The sequence below is a fragment of the Manacus vitellinus genome, unplaced genomic scaffold, assembly GCF_001715985.3.
Source record: "Manacus vitellinus isolate BGI_N305 unplaced genomic scaffold, ASM171598v3 scaffold_92_pilon, whole genome shotgun sequence".
In the NCBI taxonomy this organism is placed as follows: domain Eukaryota; kingdom Metazoa; phylum Chordata; class Aves; order Passeriformes; family Pipridae; genus Manacus; species Manacus vitellinus.
Genome location: NW_021940877.1, coordinates 1377930 through 1394795, shown reverse-complemented (window position 1 = coordinate 1394795; position 16866 = coordinate 1377930). Strand labels below are relative to the sequence as shown.

Genomic DNA, 16866 nt, shown 5'->3' with positions numbered 1-16866 from the left:
TTGAAAACCTCTGCAGAAACCGATTTTAGGGTAACAAAGGGTGCCTGGAAATTTGCTCAGGGGGAGTTTTGTCTTCATCAGTTTTATTTGCTTTTCTCCCCAGAGTACTCAGCACACAGTCATATGTTTAGGGTTGCCATGGTCTTCACCAAGGTGATGTGGTTGGTGGGGTCTGTCTCTGTCCTGTCATCTGCACAGTTGTTCTTCATGGCCAAGACCTTCTGCCGGTGCCTCTCCTCCTGCCGCTTCTTCTTCTCCAGCCTCTGCTGCTCCTTCTTCTGTTTTTTAGCTACCTGAAAGGGAAGGGTGAAAACACAAAGTTCAAACCACACTTCTTCTGCTAACACACTGGAAAGGAGACGAGCAGATATCAAGGCAGCACCCAGAGAACATTCCTAACTATTTATGAGGACTTTATTTCAGGCTGTTTTGGGAAGAGTGCCACAAGTCACTAGGAAATGTTTGTTATCAGAGAAGTCACAGCTGCAGCAATGATAAAATGCAGTGAGCAGAAACTCTTTTTGATTGGAAGAAAAGAGTTGCTGAGTAAGCCATCTCCTAATTCTTAAAGGGTGCTCACATTAAACCCCCCTCACACACCTGTGGGTTCCTGCTGGCTTGGTTCTCTCCACTGGATCCAGCCTGTCCTTTGTTGTTTCCTGTTTCACTTTGATGCAAGCTCTGATTTCCAAAGATTCTTGAACCGCTTCCATTCTCCTCCCACAATGTTTTGCTGCAGGATTTCTGATCCCTGCTCTGGGGTTTCTGCTGCTCCTCGGTACCTACCAACAACAGGTTTTCCTCAGACACTCTACCCAGGAGCTGTCGCGCTGTCAGCCAACTCCTTCTTCCTGAATTTCTGGAGCAGTGGGTTTTTTTTGAAGCTGGATTGAGGCTGCCCTCACTAACAACCTTCCTGAGCACAGAAGGCTGAAGTGGGAGCACACAACAGCAAACCCCATCTGTCCTGCTGCTGTCCCCAGGGAACATGGACATCACATTCACCTGAAGCCTCAGGTGACAAACTCTGAGAACTCACTTGTTCCTTCTCCTTCCTTCACTTGTAAGATCGCAAATATTGCAGATTCTATGTTGTAATCCTCCGCTTCCAGGACGTGGCTTATTAAATCCATGTCCTGTCCACAAGAGAAGGAGAACACTGAAGGAGTTCAAATCTCTGACACACATTCACTTAACAACCACCTGCGGCACAGAGAGGGGGCTCCTGCTTTTATGATTGTTCAATTAATGCTTCATTTCTGAAAAAGGTGAGGGGGGAACCCTTAAATTCCTGAAGATATCAAGAAAAAGGAATATGCTCTTTCAGCATAATTGTTTCACTCTTGGCCCTTTCTGTTCTAAGCATTTGCACAGTAACAACAGCCAAGAGTCACAGATTATCCAGTTATGTGGGATATTCGACATCCTCAAATTATTTCAAATCTTACGGGATTTGTTTCCAAGTGAATTTTCTGACAGATTGCAAGACAAGCTTTCCAGAATTATTAGGTATCCACAAAGAGTAGGTATTTCATCTGCATTTAAGGGTTGACTCTAGGATGAAATCTATCCTAGTTTAGGGCTGTGGTACTGAAATTGTTCAAGGTGAGCATTTTTTAGAATTTTTCCCAGGACTACTTTCAAGTATCAAGGACATTTGAACATTAAGCACAAAAAGGCTCCTCAGTACTTACTGAACACCCTGTTGCATTGCACACTTTTTGTACAGCATTTTCCATTTCCGCTTCAATCTCATCCTCAGAGTCACCCTTCTGTGGCTTCACTTCCTCTGTCTTATTTGCATTGTTTTTGCAAAGCATCTGAAGAAAAGCAAAGCCCAGCAGATAACACAGCATGCAATCAAAAAAAATATCTAATAAATGTAATTATTATTGAACACTTTTCTCAGAAACATTGTGTGTCAAAGCATTTTGGAAATATCGTAACTTCCATCATCACTGGAGGTTTCCCCTCTCTCCTGCACTACTCTCACGTACTGCACCACCATGAATGCCAATAAACAAGCTTATGAATGGACTAATTTTAATACGACACAATCATATACCTGTGTGCAGAGACCCTCAAGCACAGCACAAGATCAAAAAGTGACATATGAAGAGGACAACTGCATCCAGATGTTGCATTTCCAGCTCTTTCCTCCCTTCCTTTTGTTTTCCCACTTGAGGTGCATGAATATGTAATTTAGATGTGGTTGCTTCCAGACAGCCCACACCACAGCATCAGGTTTGGGATTGATTTCCAGGCCAGAAGTTGGAATCCTTCGCAGCCTTTCTCAGGAGAGCTGGTGGCAGGAGCTACAACGACCTCAGGGCTTTGCTAACCCAGCATGACACAGGGACTACACTCTTCCCCTCAATCCCAAGACAAATGAGAAAGGAAATCAACTGCCGACATTCATCAGCTTTATTTATCACCCACAGCTGGCTCAGGTAATTCTGTGACAACCAACCTCCATCTGAAGATATGCCGGAGCTTCTGAGTCATCGTTGATCTTCCTCACGCTGTCATAGTGCTCCCCGTAACGATAAGCAATGTGCAGCTCCCTCACATTGCTCTTGTCTGTGCCCCGGATCTACACAAAAGAAATAAACTGCAAATGAGGATTTGGAATCAACCTCAGCATCAGATTTGTCCAAGTATTAATTTTCTTGGGCAGGAAGTGAGTACGACACTACCAAAGTTTTATAAACAGGAAGAGTTGACCTAAAAATTCAGCTGTGCCTCCAGTAACAACAGAGCTTCTGCCTCAAGGAGAAGGTTTGAAAGCCAGATACTTAACGTTGGTCAGTTGTATAACAAACAAAACGTGGGATGAAAATATTTCTGTGGAAAGCTCAGAACTATTTCCTAAACTTTCCACAGCAGCTATCAGTTTTACGACCATCTTCCCACATCCAACTTCAGCAATGCTCCTAGGGAATGTACAGTATCATTTTCCCCCTGAAACATGAGGAAAGAGAGTTCACTCAAGTGATGACCACAGTGGAAACAGTTACCCAGAATAAGTTTTGATCTGCAGCTGGGACAAGATGCTTTTTAACAGGATTCCAAGTGGCTGTGTTTTGGTTTTAAAAGAAAGCCAATCCATAAAAATGTATTAACTCTACTCAGGAACACTGTTAACAATCAAATGTCCCTTTGCTTTGTCAGCACCAAGTACAGCAGTTTCCACAGAAAACTCCTGCTCTGATATTATCTGCACTGACAGCAAGAATAATTCCTACCCTGATCATCAAACTGTTAGTTAAGAGCTACCCAGCATTCCAGCTCCTGCCAGGAATGCAGAAAATCCCACTGCACTTGCAAACCTCCTTGGCTTGACGTGTCAGCCCGAGTTCACAGGCCTGACAGCTCTCCTGGAGCAGACGTCAGTAAGCAAAGGACAATAACTGCTTTGCTTTAGGGCTACAGAGTTTCTCAACCCTTTTACGTCTATGAATCGCCTTATCTCCACTCCCAGACCATGCACCAAGTCACCTTTCAACCCTGTCTGTGGTTTGTGCTGCACTCGTAACTTCAGGTTTCCCAACAATAATTCTCCATTCATCTATTTCACATTTACCTTTAGATTCCAACTCAACACTTGGTTCTATTAACTCCTGCTTTTTATCCTATTAGGTTATTCAACATGTTGGAATTCAGTAAGCTTTCTTTTCCTCTGTCAGTGCTTGAATAGGTATCTAACAAATCCCAAAGCTCTTGAAAGATTATTCGGAAAATTAGCCAATTTAGCTCTCGTTAGAGAAGCTCTCTCCACTCTGGAGCAAGTCCAGAGGAGGCCACCAAGATAATCAGAAGGATGGAGCAGCTCTCCCATGAGGAAAGGCTGAGAGAGTTGGGATTGTTCAGCCTGGAGAAGAGAAGACTCCAGGGTGACCTAATTGTGGCCTCCCAGTACCTGAAGGAGCCAACAAATAAGATGGAGAGACTTTGGACAAGGCCTGAAGTGTCAGGACAAGGGAGAATGGCTTCGAACTGCCAGAGGGCAGGGTTAGAGGGGATATTGGGAAGGAATTCCTCCCTGTGGGGGTGGGGAGGCCCTGGCACAGGTTGCCCAGAGAACCTGTGGCTGCCCCTCCCTGGAAGTGTCCAAGGCCCAGATGGACAGGGCTTGGAGCAACCTGGGCTAGTGGAAGGTGTCTGCCCATGGCAGGGGGTTTAAGGTCCCTTCCAACCCAAAGCATTCTGTGGTTCTATGAATATGCTGGACCGTAAGTAAAAGCTGCAGCTCTAAATCATACCCAGCTAACTACAGCTACTGCTCGGTTTTGACAGATCAGGAAGTTTTCACACTGTTTATATTCATCAGCGAAAAATGAGGCCAAAATGTAGAAATGTTTTTTCTCACCTGCCACAGTGGAGCATAGAGCTGATGAATAACCACATTGATTTGATTGTTCCTTGCAAAGGCCACAATAGCATCGTTGCCAGCAAAGGTCCCAGGCTTGGCCAAATTGGTAACTAAAGGAAAAAAACATTTAGAAGAGTTAGAAACCTAGTTTCTGACACTTCCAAAAGCACTGAAGGGATAACAAGTAGTGAAATTTCAACACGAGCACAAGAAATTCTGGAAAGGAAATCCCACCTGTGAAACAGTGAGTGTTCAAGACTTTGGCAGCAACAGAAGTTAATGCACTTAAATGACCACAGAAATCTCTAAAAAAAAGCAGCACACCCTTAGACTAAGCAAGGCCCCTGTCTCTGTTAGCTCAGAAGGAAGAGTGCCAAGTACTAAGTGACCAAACCACTTCCATGCATCACCTGAATAGTACCTGGCACATCCTCAAAGCTGGTGGGACAAAGGCTGTATTCACCTCTGCTTTGGATCTTCCCCTGGATTCCCAGTATGAAACATTAAGTGCCAAGGAGAATGAAACCCAAAGAAATCAGTCACTTACCAAAACAGCCAAATACCCATGAGCATTCAAGGAGAACTAGACAATTTTTCTGAAGTTCCTTTTGCAAACACTAAATTTTTTTTACTCCTTCCTTTTTTTGCCTCTCATTCCTTCTCCAAGTTTCTCCTAAATTTAAACAATTTCCAAGACAAATTTAATGCAAGTTTAACAGCTCATCTTTCTACAGCATTGACAGAGACAGAAATGCAAAGAATTTGTAAAAACCATAGAGGAGCCCTGACATAGTTCTGAGATGAGGAACTGGTGAGTTAGAAGGTGCTCCAAGGAGATGAAATCCCACTACACAATAAGCCCTCCCATGGGTGCCCTGTGGAGCCCATACCGTGTTTCTCAAAGGGCACATCATCCTCCACAAATGGCTCAAAGTCCTCCCTCTGCTTCACCATGTAATCCACCGTTTCCTGCCGATGCCTCAGGTGGTTCCTGGAGTGCCCCTCAAGCTGGTCACCCAGGGCCCGAAACAAGCAGTTGCTGTCAAAAGAGAAACCACAAGTTGGCATGTCTGAGGCACAGCATTAAACAAACACCCAGTGCAAAAGGAATATGGTTTTAAAGGGAAAAGAGAGCTATGCCCAGTTTTTTATCAAGGATATGAATATGAAACAGCACCTATTCTCTGTACTTGAATGGCTTCTGCTACTGCAATGGCTGGTAAGAATATAAGATGAGTGATCACGTCATCAGAGGTGGTAAAAGTGCTAGGTGGGTGGGTGGGCCAAACTGTCTTAAACTGACACTGGGACAAGTGACATAATGCAACAAAGGGCAAACCAACGACCTGCTGAGCCATTTCTCAGCAGAAACATCTGAAACCCAATCACTTATGGACCGTCCTATGCCCTGCACAGCTGGTCCGTGGAGCCCTTAGCTCTCCTGAGGAACAGGGCTGGGACTGGCAGGGCCCTCAGGTTCTACAGAAACATGGAGCAGAGCAGAGCCCCCTGATCCTTGTAGGGTCCAGTGGGGAAGTTCTCAACCCTGCAGAGCACTGTCCCCCCCCATCCCCGCCGCAAATCAGGCGAAGAAGGCCCTCAGCGCCCGGGAGGACGCAGACTCCCCACCACTGGGGGGACGAAGCCCCAGCCCCCGGGGGTCACACGGTTCCCTCCACCCGAGAGGTGAAAGCCCCCGGCCCCCGAGAACACAGACACCCCACAACTGGGGAGACCTGTCGCGGCGCTCACCCATCGCCCGGCACTTCCCGCAGCTGAGGCCGAGGCCCGGAGCTGCCCGGCGAAGGCCCGCCGCCGCCTGCCCGGTGCAGGACCCCGGGCCGATCGGCAAGGGGGCTGCGGGGCCGCCGGCCCTTCCTGGCCCCGGCGGGCCGGGCCTTGGCCGCCTGTTTGCGGGACATCCCAGGCGGGGCGCCGGGAGCGGGCACGTGACCGAGACATCGGGGGAGGTCACGTGGTGGCGACATCGGGAGAGTCGCGTGACCACGGCACGCGGAGCAGGGCACGTGACCGCCCATCCCGGGGGATTCCTGCAGAAGGAGGAAGAGCAGAGGGGGGGGCCCTGGAGGGAAACTGGAGCTGGGAATCGCGAAGGGAAGGAGGGTGCAGCCAAGCCTCGGGAGCAGTGCTTCCGCGGGGAAAGGCCGGGGAGGGCTGCGAGAAGCAGCACCGCGGATCGCTAACACTGTGCCCAAGGGTGCCAGATTCCAGCTAATTAGCTTCTACTGCTAATTGCACTAATGCCTCTCCCTGCTGCCCAGCAGAGCTCCCACCCCTCGCCGAGGCGTCCCGCCGTGACCACACGGGTGGGCGCCTTCTGCCCCCGTTATAAGCCAGGACGAGCCGCTCCGGACTGTGTCTGTTCAACCTCAAATCACCGCTCCGAAGCGAACTAAGAGGAGATTAAGGGGGTGAGAGGATGGATTACCCACGAGATGGCACCAGGAGAACACGGCTGAGAGCAGCAGCAGGTCGGGAAAGCTAAGACTGCAACTATTAATTAGATGTGATAAACGTCTTGTTTCCTCAGGCACTGAGGGAAACTGCTCAGAGGGGGCTGGAGAAGGGGCACAGCAAGAACACTGGTGACTTGTCCAGAGTAGGGCTCTTGGGGAGGATTCCCTGCCATCCTTGACACCACAGCTCTTCCACTCGTCCCACAGCAACTGGTTTAAGAAGTCACCCACCACCAGCACCCATCAAGGCTCTGCCCCACGATTCTAGTCTTCCTTGCCCTGGTTTTCTCTGCCAGTATCGCAACAGAAGGGGCCTGATATTGCCCAAGTCTAGAGGAGCCCACCAAGGTGGTCAGAGGAGCACTTCTCTCATGAGAAAAACTGGGAGAATTGGGATTGTTCAGCCTGGAGAAGAGTAGGCTCCGGGGTTTCCTAATTGTGGCCTTCCAGGACCTGAAGGAACTGACAAGAAAGATCGAGAGAGACTGTTTACAAGGGCCTGGAGTGACGGGACAAGGGGGAATGGCTTCAGATTGACAGAGAGTAGGTTTAGGTTGGATATTAGGATCAAATTCTTCACTGTGAGGGTGGTGAGGGGGATGGAATTCCCAGAGAACCTGTGGCTGCCCCAGCCCTGGAAGTGTCCAAGGCCAGGTTGGTTGGTGTCCCTGCCCAAGGCACGAGGTGGAATGGGATGAGCTTTAAGGTCCCTTCAAATCCAAACTATCTTGGGATTCTGTGATTCTATGAATTTCTGTCTAATTCCGAGCTCAGAAGGCACATCCAAATGGCTTTGTGATAAACACTAAGAAAACAGTCCTGGGGATACAAGAAGAGGCTTCACATCATGATGATTTTAAAGTTGTATATTATTTTTAAGTCCCTTTTCTCCAGAGTCACAACAACCTGACCCACAACTCAGCACAGGGAGAAGCTCACAGCAGTTATCACCAGTACCTTCTGGGATGTTTGGCCTACGGGCATGTGGGGATTTTACTCAGGAATAACACAACTGCTCTTTTATATCTATTTCCTGCCATAAACAATTCTGTACAAAGCATTTCATAGAAACACATTTTCTTATGCAAACACACTGAAAGCAGGAAAACAGGATGAGTACATAAACTGACTGCAAATGATTAATGAGGCAGTAATTAGCCTGAGGAGCATTAAAGGGTTGTGGGCAATTCAGATAAGCACAAGGCACATGCCAGCCAGGGAACATCACTCGTGACAGCGGGGATAAAGCGGAGCCAGAATCAGGGCTTGGCTGAAAACTTTGCCAGTGCAGGACAAGAAACTATTTTTTCAGCACATCAGACAAAAGGCACAGACAAGTCACCCCCACCTATTAATAGGACACAGAGCAAACAGACATGGAGCATGGATTCATCCCACCTAGTTTTAAAATTTCTAATTTAGGAGCATAGGTGTCCCTCTTGCTGTCTGTTCGAGCTTCCAACCTCTGCAAGATGGTTTCATATTGTTTTAATAATTAAGAATCAGGAAATTTTAAGACATTTTCCTCTTCGGACATGGGAACTGACAGAGTAAATTTGAAGCTTCTAAAGCACTGTAATAATGGCTGGTCTGTCTTCCACTTTCCCAGATCTTTTTAACAGCACGGAATGTGAAATGCAATAGAAAATTATCCTATTTTTAAACATAAGTCTTGCAGTTCACCAGCCCACTTGCAGATGTTACTGCACTTTGAGTCCCACTTCTGCAGCTGAAAGATCTCCAGGCTCCTAAAATCTGGGGTCACCCAAAAGTCCATCAAGCACCACTACAGGTCATGTCAGCGGAAACACAAGCAGGAGTGCTCAGGCACTTTGACGAAGTTTGCTTACGACAGAGCTTCTATTTCTCAGCTAATAAGAACAAGCGCTTCTCACCTCATCCCCCCACCAGCAAGTTCAGGAGATTAGAGCCGTCCTGAACTCCTTGCCCTCCTCAACTGCAGTTATTTCATTTCTTTCTGTTGCTCCTCTGTGGGAGAGAGGGGCTGGGACATGGTGGCACAGACAGTTTGAGCATTCAGGTGCACTTGAGGCTACTAGAGTGGTACTCCATGTCTTCTGCTGGTAAGACTGACCTAGTCCATCTTTTTGGGATTAGAGATCCTTCTTTTCCTTCCTTATTTCCTTTGCTCCATTCTGCCACAGGATTCTTGCCGAGAAAACACTTGGATTTTACCCCTCAAATAAAAAGGCAGAAAGAAATTGGAGACGGAGGGATTTTGTTCAGGCATTGAAAAAAATTTGTCAGACAAGATGAATATTCACAAAACCACTCAGGAAGGGCACTCCTGAGTGCATGAGGTTGTCCTGTGAACGCCACGAGAAAGAAGATGGTCCCACCAAGACACTAACCTTGCTTTTAATTTCCAGATCTCTCTCATGGATCTCTGAGATCTTCTGTGGGCCTCGGTCATGCTTCAGTTTGCACTGGAAGCCCTCTGATGACTGAAACCAACTAGGATAAGAGACATTATAATGTTTTGATAATTATTGGACATTCATCACTCACATTAATAATCTCAATCTCATTCTTCTCTTGGTGTTGTAGGGTAGTCAGTATTGCTAAACCAAGAGCAAATTTCCTATCCAGAGCACTCAAAATTGGTGATACTTATGCTCTAATCAAAGCACTGCATTCAGCATACCAACGTCAGTAGTAGATAATTCCCCTAAATCTGTAACTGTCCAGCAAAGCACTGTTTAGAGACCAATGAAAATGCTTTCAGCAAAGAAAGTTCTAATTTCTAATTTAATAATAACGGTAGTGCCTGGCTGTCACAGCTATGCTATGGAGTCTGCTTCCGGACAGGAATTGCCCAGTGATGTTATCAGTCATTGTAAACTGTCTTGGTTGGGAAGTTAATCATTAACTCAGGTCCCCATCTCATAAAAACATCATATTGTAAGAGCACGACTCACTTAAGGCTGTCACTAATCAATCCTGCATACAGCAGGAATACAGCAACACATAAAAGGAGCCAGAGACTAGCGAAATCCTTTAGCCAGGGAAGACAAGCTGCAGGGAGGTGTACCTCCATGGAGAAATCCACTGACAAGCCAAACAAGGAAGACGGATGTCTGGCTCTGCGAGTACTGCAGGCTGAGGAGGACGGTCCTGCGCCCGCGGCAGGAGGTGCTGCAGAAATGAGCAGGGCAGGACCCCTAACACAGAATACAAATCAAGGGAAGAGACTGGGATTCACTGAAGAGTGTATTAAAGAAATGGAGAGGCCTTCAGGCACAGAGCAAGACAGTTATGCTGCCTTCAAACCAGCAATTTTGGAAAGAGACTGTCCACACTCAAATTGGCCTCTTGTGCTAACGAACACAGATTGTCCCAAAACTTGCACATTGGAAATGAACCACCAGTGTTCAACCACATCCGTGGACTTGGATTGCCTGATCTGCTTCAACAAGTACAACATCTACAGAGTCCCAAAGCTCCTGGACTGCCAGCACACCTTCTGTGCTGTCTGCCTCAAGCTTATTCTCAGGAAAGTGGAGAATACCTGGATCATCACCTGCCCTCTGTGCAGAAAACCCACTTTTGTGTCAGAAGGGCTCATCCGCACACTCCAGAATAAAGAAGACATCTTGGAGCACTTGGAAAACCTCGAGTCAGACCCAGAGGTGCACATCCCTGCCATGGGGCTGGACAGCAAGAGCTGGACTCAGAGCAGCCAAGACATTTTAAACATAGAGGAGAATGTTCCAGCAGACACCAGCCTGGCTGTACAGAGACTTGTACTGCTCCTGCTGCTCGGGGTGATCCTCGCCATCCTCATCCTCCCCTTTATGTACTTGGGAAGGGTCAAATGGGTGATTTGTCTCCTGCTTACTCTGGGGTTGGTCATGTCCATGGTGCTTTGCTGCACTCCTAAATTCCACTGGAGGTGCAAGAGGGACTCGCCCACCTCCTGTGACAAGGAGACCCACGTCGTTACTGTTGCCTGAAACAATTAATTAATGAGGCTGTCCCGGAGGTAACAGACTGGCCCTGCCTGCAGAGCTGCAGGTTGGGCATGCCAGTGAATTATGGACTTAAAGACAATCATTCACAGAATAAATTCAGCAGCTTGCTAGGCTGGCTCAATGCCAAGGCACAGTCTTGTTAAATCTCATTACTGGAAACAAAACTCAACTATTTATATGTTGATATTTATGTGTTGGTTTGCTTTTGCCACTTTGTTCTTGTTCGTGTCCTCTCCTGATTAGCCCTGCAGGATGTTATCTGGAACACCCGGGAGGTAATGTCCTGGAACAGCCTATGGTTGTGTTTTCCTGCTCTCTGAACCCAAGTACACCTTTTCTCGGGACAGAGTGGGGAAATAAGGCTGCTAAATCAGGGAGTGGGTTTTTGGAAGAGAGTAGCTTTAACCCAGATTACCACTTTAATCCCTATCACTGCCCAAGGGTTGCTGGCAGGGATGGGAAAGGGACTGGGAAAAGGGGATGTCAGTTGATGCCATCTGAAGTTATACCCAAAATCGTGAGAGGAGGAGGCAAAACCAACACTCCTAACCTTGATCTGTGGCTTGCAAAGGGCAAAAAACCTTGCAATCTTCCCAGTTCCCCACAGAAATAGTTCCTCTCACCTGAATTCCTTTATCTGGATCCCTGCACCACCTCTCTTCTTGCCCCCTCTTACATGAAATACCACGCTGCCCTTGGAGATGCTCACAGAGATAAACAGAAATCCATCAATTGCTGTGTCATACCACATGTGATGTTTCTATATGGATTGTCTCCATTAAATTTAAATCATATTAATTGCTAATTGATTTCTGTGTTTCAATTCCTCACTGACAATTAATGTCAAAACAATTCCCATTTTCCTCATTGACAGGAATTGCAGGTGAGAAAGCGTAGTAGGGAGTCTGCACAGCTGAGGTGGTGAGTAAAGCAAAGCAATAATGTGTCAGTTTGTTGCTTTATTTAAAAAAAAATGTTTAGTTGCTAAGAAAATACCCTGAAACCCAACTAAAATTAAACTGGGAAAAAACTAGGAGATTTCTCTAGTTAAGCTGCATTTTTTAAAGTGCCATGGATCTCAGCAGACCTTGGATCAGGTAAATATTTGTGTTTGATAAGAATGGAAACTGATGTCCTGCAGTTGCTCGGTATATAAATATACATAGTGTCTCACAGCAGATAAAACAGATTAGACTAAGAGGGTAGGACCTCTTGTCCTCCTAAAGTCTTGGAAAACACAAGTCTGTTTTCTGCCTAAGAACATGAACCTCCGGGGGAAATAAATCTTTTGGGTTTTCTCATCTATTTGGACAGCAACAGGCTTATTGCAGAGTACATAGGACATTTGCTAGTAACCAACCAGAAAAAAAGCTTTTCCATTGGGAAAAGGCAGGTAGTTTTAAACCCACATACCATATTATTCTAAGTATAAAGACTGGATCAGATATTTAGCTACACTGAAAATAATTTCAGAAACCGTGGGCAAGTCTTTCAGCCCAGACTGTCCTCAAGATGACAAACTGCACTAGAACTATTAAATAATATAAATTAAAAATAAAATAATTTTAAAAAGGGGGAATTTTGCCTAAGAGGGGAGGAGGCCAAGCAAGATATCAAACAACACCAACTCCAGAAGGGTTTAAACATCATATCCAGGATCAGTTTCCCACCATCAGTCAAAAAACATAATGAATATTTTATCAGCAGTGTCCCTTGTCCTCTGTGTCACTCACAAAGGATCCCGCCAGCCTATGTGTGTCAGCAGCATGTGGGTGTGAAGAAATGAAACCAGAGAATGAACGTTATCAGTAAAATCTGTTTCTTATGTTTCACTCTGCCCTTCCGAAAGGGTGTGTTCAGTTTTATTACACTAATTTCTACAGAGTCAAAAGAAAAGTCAAACAGGAAATGGCTTCCCTCAAGGCAGTGTACAGCAGTGGGAAGGCAGCATGGATGCTCTGTGATTTCCAGGGAGAGGCTGGCCCTCTGAAAGAATTCCTATGGATCCACACAGTTAGAGATCAACACCTTCCAAGCCTTTTTTCAGCAGTTCAACTGCAATGTTTATGGAGAAAAGGCCAATGGAATTATACTCCAATTCCAAAACGTAAACTATTTGCTTGTACTCGGGTTTAAGTCATGGTGGTCTTTTTGTCAAGGAAGGTTCAGCTCCAAGTTCCCTTGCCCTCCTTACCTTACCTAGCTGGCTCCAAATTTCAGATAGTAACTAGGTAACATAATCTAGCCTGAAAGAATCATAATGAGAAATGGGCCCAGGCAGCATCCCCTCAGCCCCCGCCACACCCCAGTCCCTCACCATCACCTCGGCCCCCTCTATGTCCTCATCCCTGTCCATCCCCTCGGCCCCCTGCATCCCTCATCCCCCTGCATCCCCTCGGCCCCTCCATCCCCTCATCCCAGCGCAGTTCCCTCTACACTACGCACCCCTTTACGCCGATGGCGCAGAGGCGGCGGGAAGGCGGGCCGGGCCGGGCCGGGCAGGAAGGGGCCGGGCGTGGCAGCGGCCGGAACGCGTGGCGGCTTCTCGGTGCTCGGTTCTCGGCCGGCGGCAGGTCGGGGCCGGGCCGGGGAGGTGAAGAGGGGCCGGGTACAGCCGGGACAGCGCCGCGGGCTGAGGGGGCGAGCGGGCGGGACCTTCCCCTCAGGCCGCCCTACTCTGTGCGCTGCTTTCCCCTCCTCAGCTGTGCCCTGAAGTGCTGCTTGCTTTCTAAAAATGTGCCCGCGTTCTCTCAACAGAGGTTTCAGACACAAGGACTGGCAGCTGTGGATGTGTCTGCCCTCACAGCTTTCCCAGCTGAGGTGGTTCCCTCACACTCTTTCCTCTGCTGTTCCCTCTCTGCAGCTTTGCCCACTTCGGTGTGAGGACATTGCTTCTCCGTCGCTGCTGTGCAAACCTCTGGATTAACCGAATTAAACACGCTTAGTTCTGCAACTACTTAAACTTTTGGCTTTTCCAAGTCCCCCATCACCTCTGCCCCTGATCTTTGTGGCCATCCATATCGCATTCGTGTCATTGCATTGAGACAGGACTGAACTGTATTCCGTGTTCATACCTCAGATCTATGGATTAAAAGCAGAGGCCAAGGTGCTCCCTCTGTGTCAGCTCTGGAGCCCTGTGCTAGTCCCCAAAAAACCTCATCTGCCGACATGTTTCCACAGCATTGTGTGCGATGTGTAACCACAGTTGGGCTGTGCTGTTCCCCAGCGTACCTCATACAGGACTTTTTGGACAGCCCCGTCTGAATAATTATCTACAACTACCTCTCTGAAGTTAATGAGATGCCTCATTAACTTTTGAGGGTGTTGGAGGTGATCATGCCAGTGCTTTGGTCACTGTTGTCGTAGTTTAGGACGAACACAATGCCACCATCTCTCTGTTTCTTCTTCCAGCAGTAGAAAACACGTGTATTGTACAGCTTTAGATCCCCAAAAGAATTATCTTTCTGCTTTCCAAACAGGATTGTATGAGCTGCTGTATAAAATATGTTTTTTTCTCAAGAAGACAAAGGGTTTTGTGTGAAAAGTGAATGCTGGAAGTGATAACAAAATTCTCTTTCAAGTGACAGTTCAGATTATGGCAATGCTGTTGATTGCTAAATTCCATTGTTCGAGGCAGGGATGTGAATTCCAGTGCCATGAGCCGTAAATAACTTTTGGGATATGTTTCTACCTCTCAATTGCCTTATCTTGGACTAGTGGCAAAACTTCTTGGCCCACGTTTTCATTAGTAAATCGCATGTTGCCCTTCTTTTTACTCTGCATGTCTGAAAATCCAAGCCCATTTTTTTCCTAGGTAATTATGAGGAAATAGATACCTGTGTTGAGAGAAACACATTGAGGGTACTGATCTGAGCATCTTCAGAGCAATGTCTTCCAGAAGCTTTCTCTGGGTATTTTAGATGCTCATTACTGATTTATTTGTTACATGTCAGAAGCCACTGTTGCCATTACTGCTCCATGTTTTATGTTATTATTGGGAAATTAGGTTAAACAGTTGTACTGCTCATGGATCCTTTTTAGCTGCTTCATTTCTTGTATGAGCCTGAGTTAAGAAGTCAATAAATGTCTTAGAGAAGACGATTTTATTTTCAATGCTCTTTCCCATAACGTGTCCAGAGGTGAGCAGACATGCCAAGTAGTTTTAAAATTACCAGGATTTTAGCATTGAATTATTCCTGGGAAAATTGGTCTGAAAGTTTGGATGTTTTAGGAAGATCAGAGCCTAGTGAGAGATGAATTTCCGGGGTCCAATAGAGGAGCGTTTGGAGCTCCTGTGGTAATAGAACAGTCTTGGGATAAGCAAGTCCTGGAAAGCTGAAGGTATGTTCACAGCTGGGGTTCAGTGAGTGTCCACACTGGTGTGTGGTGTGGTTGGTACTGGAGTGGGTGTGGCAGGCCGGGATTGATCCCAGGCCCCTGCTTTCCCCAGGGAAGTATAACCTGGCCCTTCCTTTCTCTGGTTGATTTGGAAATAGCAGTTAGTTTATTCCTGTGAATTTTGTGCTAGAATGTGATGTTTTCATGGAAACACATGGAAATGCCCTAGCCCCGTGTGCTGGAGCCAGAGGCAGCACCAGGAGTGTGTTGGGCTGAGCTCTCCCAGGGAAAGAGGTGTGAGTTACAATAACCATCGGCCCTTCAGTGATGAGTTTTTCTTGCATTTACACAGCAGCAGTTAAACTGTGCAAGCCTTGAGAAATACAAATCACCTCCAATAAATTTCTGAGCTGGAGTGCAGGACAGACACCTTTCCTGGAGGACCATGACAGATGGCACGCAGATAATAAAATCTCTTTAAAAAGAGCTGCTCCTGTTGCATTTCTGACTTTTAGGACTCTAAATCTATCCATAAATGATGTCTGCATCCTCTGAGAGTAGGCTGTAGTATTGTAGGCTCCTCATTCCTATTTAGTCAGGATGTGGAAGAAAGGAAGCATTTAAATATGAAGTATATAATGAAATAGGTGATATGGTCCCCCTAGAAACCAATTGAAATCAGTAAAAATTTCAAGTGATGGAAGTGATCTTTGGAGCAGGTTGTTACCCAGGTTGAGTTGTGAAATGAGCTGTTGTCACCTTTGTCTGAGGTAAGTCATCTCAGCTGCTGGTACCATTAGAGGAACACTGGAAACCCTTTGGTTGGAAATGTGCACATCTACACTCTAAAACAATAATATTTGGCCCAGCTCAAGGTCCGTGTGGTGCAGGGACCTTATTTTTAGGGGAAAAGCAGTGACAGGTTGAATAGAGGAGAGAATGTTACAAGCAAAGCACAGCAATGTCCATGGGACACATTAAAGGCCTTCTCAGGGCCTGCAGCTGAACTCAACTTTCCTAATGCTGTCAGCAAAACAAACAGAGGAACAATTTGGGCTGAGATGAGAGAGGCAAATTATTTCCCAGGCAGCTGTACTGGTCCCTCCACCAGATGCAGAGCTTTTACTTTCATGTTATTTTTGTACTAAATGTGTGAATTGTATGCCTGAATGGAGCCCAGTCTCTTTGCATCTTGAAGGGAACTTCTCCTTTTGCTGTGTGAAGTATTGGCAGCTCATTTTGTGTGAAACTTTTGAGAACTGGTGAACAGAAAGTGTCCTCTTTGGTCACAGCAGTGTGTTGGGGGGCGGGGGGGATATACAAGATGGACCTGGACAAACTTGATTTAATACTGACAGCAAGTGTGACAGTGAAAAAAACAAAGGCAATTTGTCTTTTTGCTCTCTGGTTTCCAACTGTTTGTTGTTGGATTTTTTCTACAGCTGTTTCCTCTTTGACCTTGCAGGTGAAAATGGCTGCGGAAGAGAAGTGGAAAGGTTGGATTTCAAAACAGCATAAGGAGGCTGAGCAGGCAGGGGAGAAAGAGCCATGTGTGCTCCTGGGTCAGCAGCTGGGAGAGCTGGGAAGATTTGCCTATGCAGCACTTTGTGGTGTATCTCTTGCCTGGCTGTTCCCTGAAAACGAGCAAAGGTACTGCATGCGGGAGCAAGGAGTGGGCAGGGGAGGT

General features: G+C 46.6%; 3 protein-coding genes across 7 annotated transcripts in view; 2 read left to right on the top strand and 1 right to left on the bottom strand.

Moving 5' to 3' along the window:
- Positions 1-56: 56 nt before the first annotated feature.
- OTUD3 (OTU deubiquitinase 3) lies at positions 57-13368 on the bottom strand. 3 transcript variants are annotated; one of them, XM_029965216.1, is made up of 10 exons: positions 13287-13368; positions 9222-9324; positions 8745-9047; positions 5263-5411; positions 4370-4482; positions 2471-2593; positions 1695-1820; positions 1040-1136; positions 601-782; positions 57-293 (listed from the first exon to the last, which is right to left on the bottom strand). In XM_029965216.1, exons 3-10 carry the CDS (start codon positions 8747-8749, stop codon positions 120-122), a joined length of 969 nt encoding a protein of 322 aa, XP_029821076.1. In that variant the 5' UTR covers positions 8750-9047; positions 9222-9324; positions 13287-13368; the 3' UTR covers positions 57-119. The 3 variants fall into 3 exon arrangements, with proteins under 3 accessions (XP_029821076.1, XP_029821077.1, XP_017941804.3); XM_029965217.1 differs by lacking the exon at positions 13287-13368 and adding an exon at positions 11465-12473; XM_018086315.3 differs by lacking the exons at positions 8745-9047; positions 9222-9324; positions 13287-13368 and adding an exon at positions 6125-6294.
- On the top strand, positions 7705-11635 carry RNF186 (ring finger protein 186). Its single transcript, XM_018086316.2, has one exon. It carries the CDS (start codon positions 9906-9908, stop codon positions 10821-10823), a length of 918 nt encoding a protein of 305 aa, XP_017941805.1. The 5' UTR covers positions 7705-9905; the 3' UTR covers positions 10824-11635.
- Positions 10793-16866, top strand: part of TMCO4 (transmembrane and coiled-coil domains 4) — a 36523-nt gene continuing 30449 nt past the window's right edge. Inside the window, exons 1-3 of one of the 3 annotated variants that reach the window (XM_018086313.1) lie at positions 10793-10852; positions 11716-11724; positions 16645-16829. In XM_018086313.1, coding sequence (XP_017941802.1) covers positions 16651-16829 — 179 coding nt within the window. In that variant the 5' untranslated portion in view covers positions 10793-10852; positions 11716-11724; positions 16645-16650. Of the gene's footprint in view, positions 10853-11715; positions 11725-13364; positions 13435-13600; positions 13662-16644; positions 16830-16866 lie in introns of those variants that run through there. The other 2 variants (XM_029965215.1, XM_029965214.1) reach the window with 2 other exon arrangements.

Bases quoted from the DNA above. Each gene is read 5' to 3' on its own strand.
- OTUD3 (XM_018086315.3), bottom strand. From the start codon at position 6,294: ATGTCCCGCAAACAGGCGGCCAAGGCCCGGCCCGCCGGGGCCAGGAAG. The intron at 1,137-1,694 runs GTAAGTACTGAG...TCTTGTGGACAG, and splicing joins GCAATGCAACAGGGTGTTCA to GACATGGATTTAATAAGCCA. The intron at 294-600 runs GTGTGTGAGGGG...CTTCCCTTTCAG, and splicing joins AAGCCAGCAGGAACCCACAG to GTAGCTAAAAAACAGAAGAA.
- RNF186 (XM_018086316.2), top strand. From the start codon at position 9,906: ATGGAGAAATCCACTGACAAGCCAAACAAGGAAGACGGATGTCTGGCT.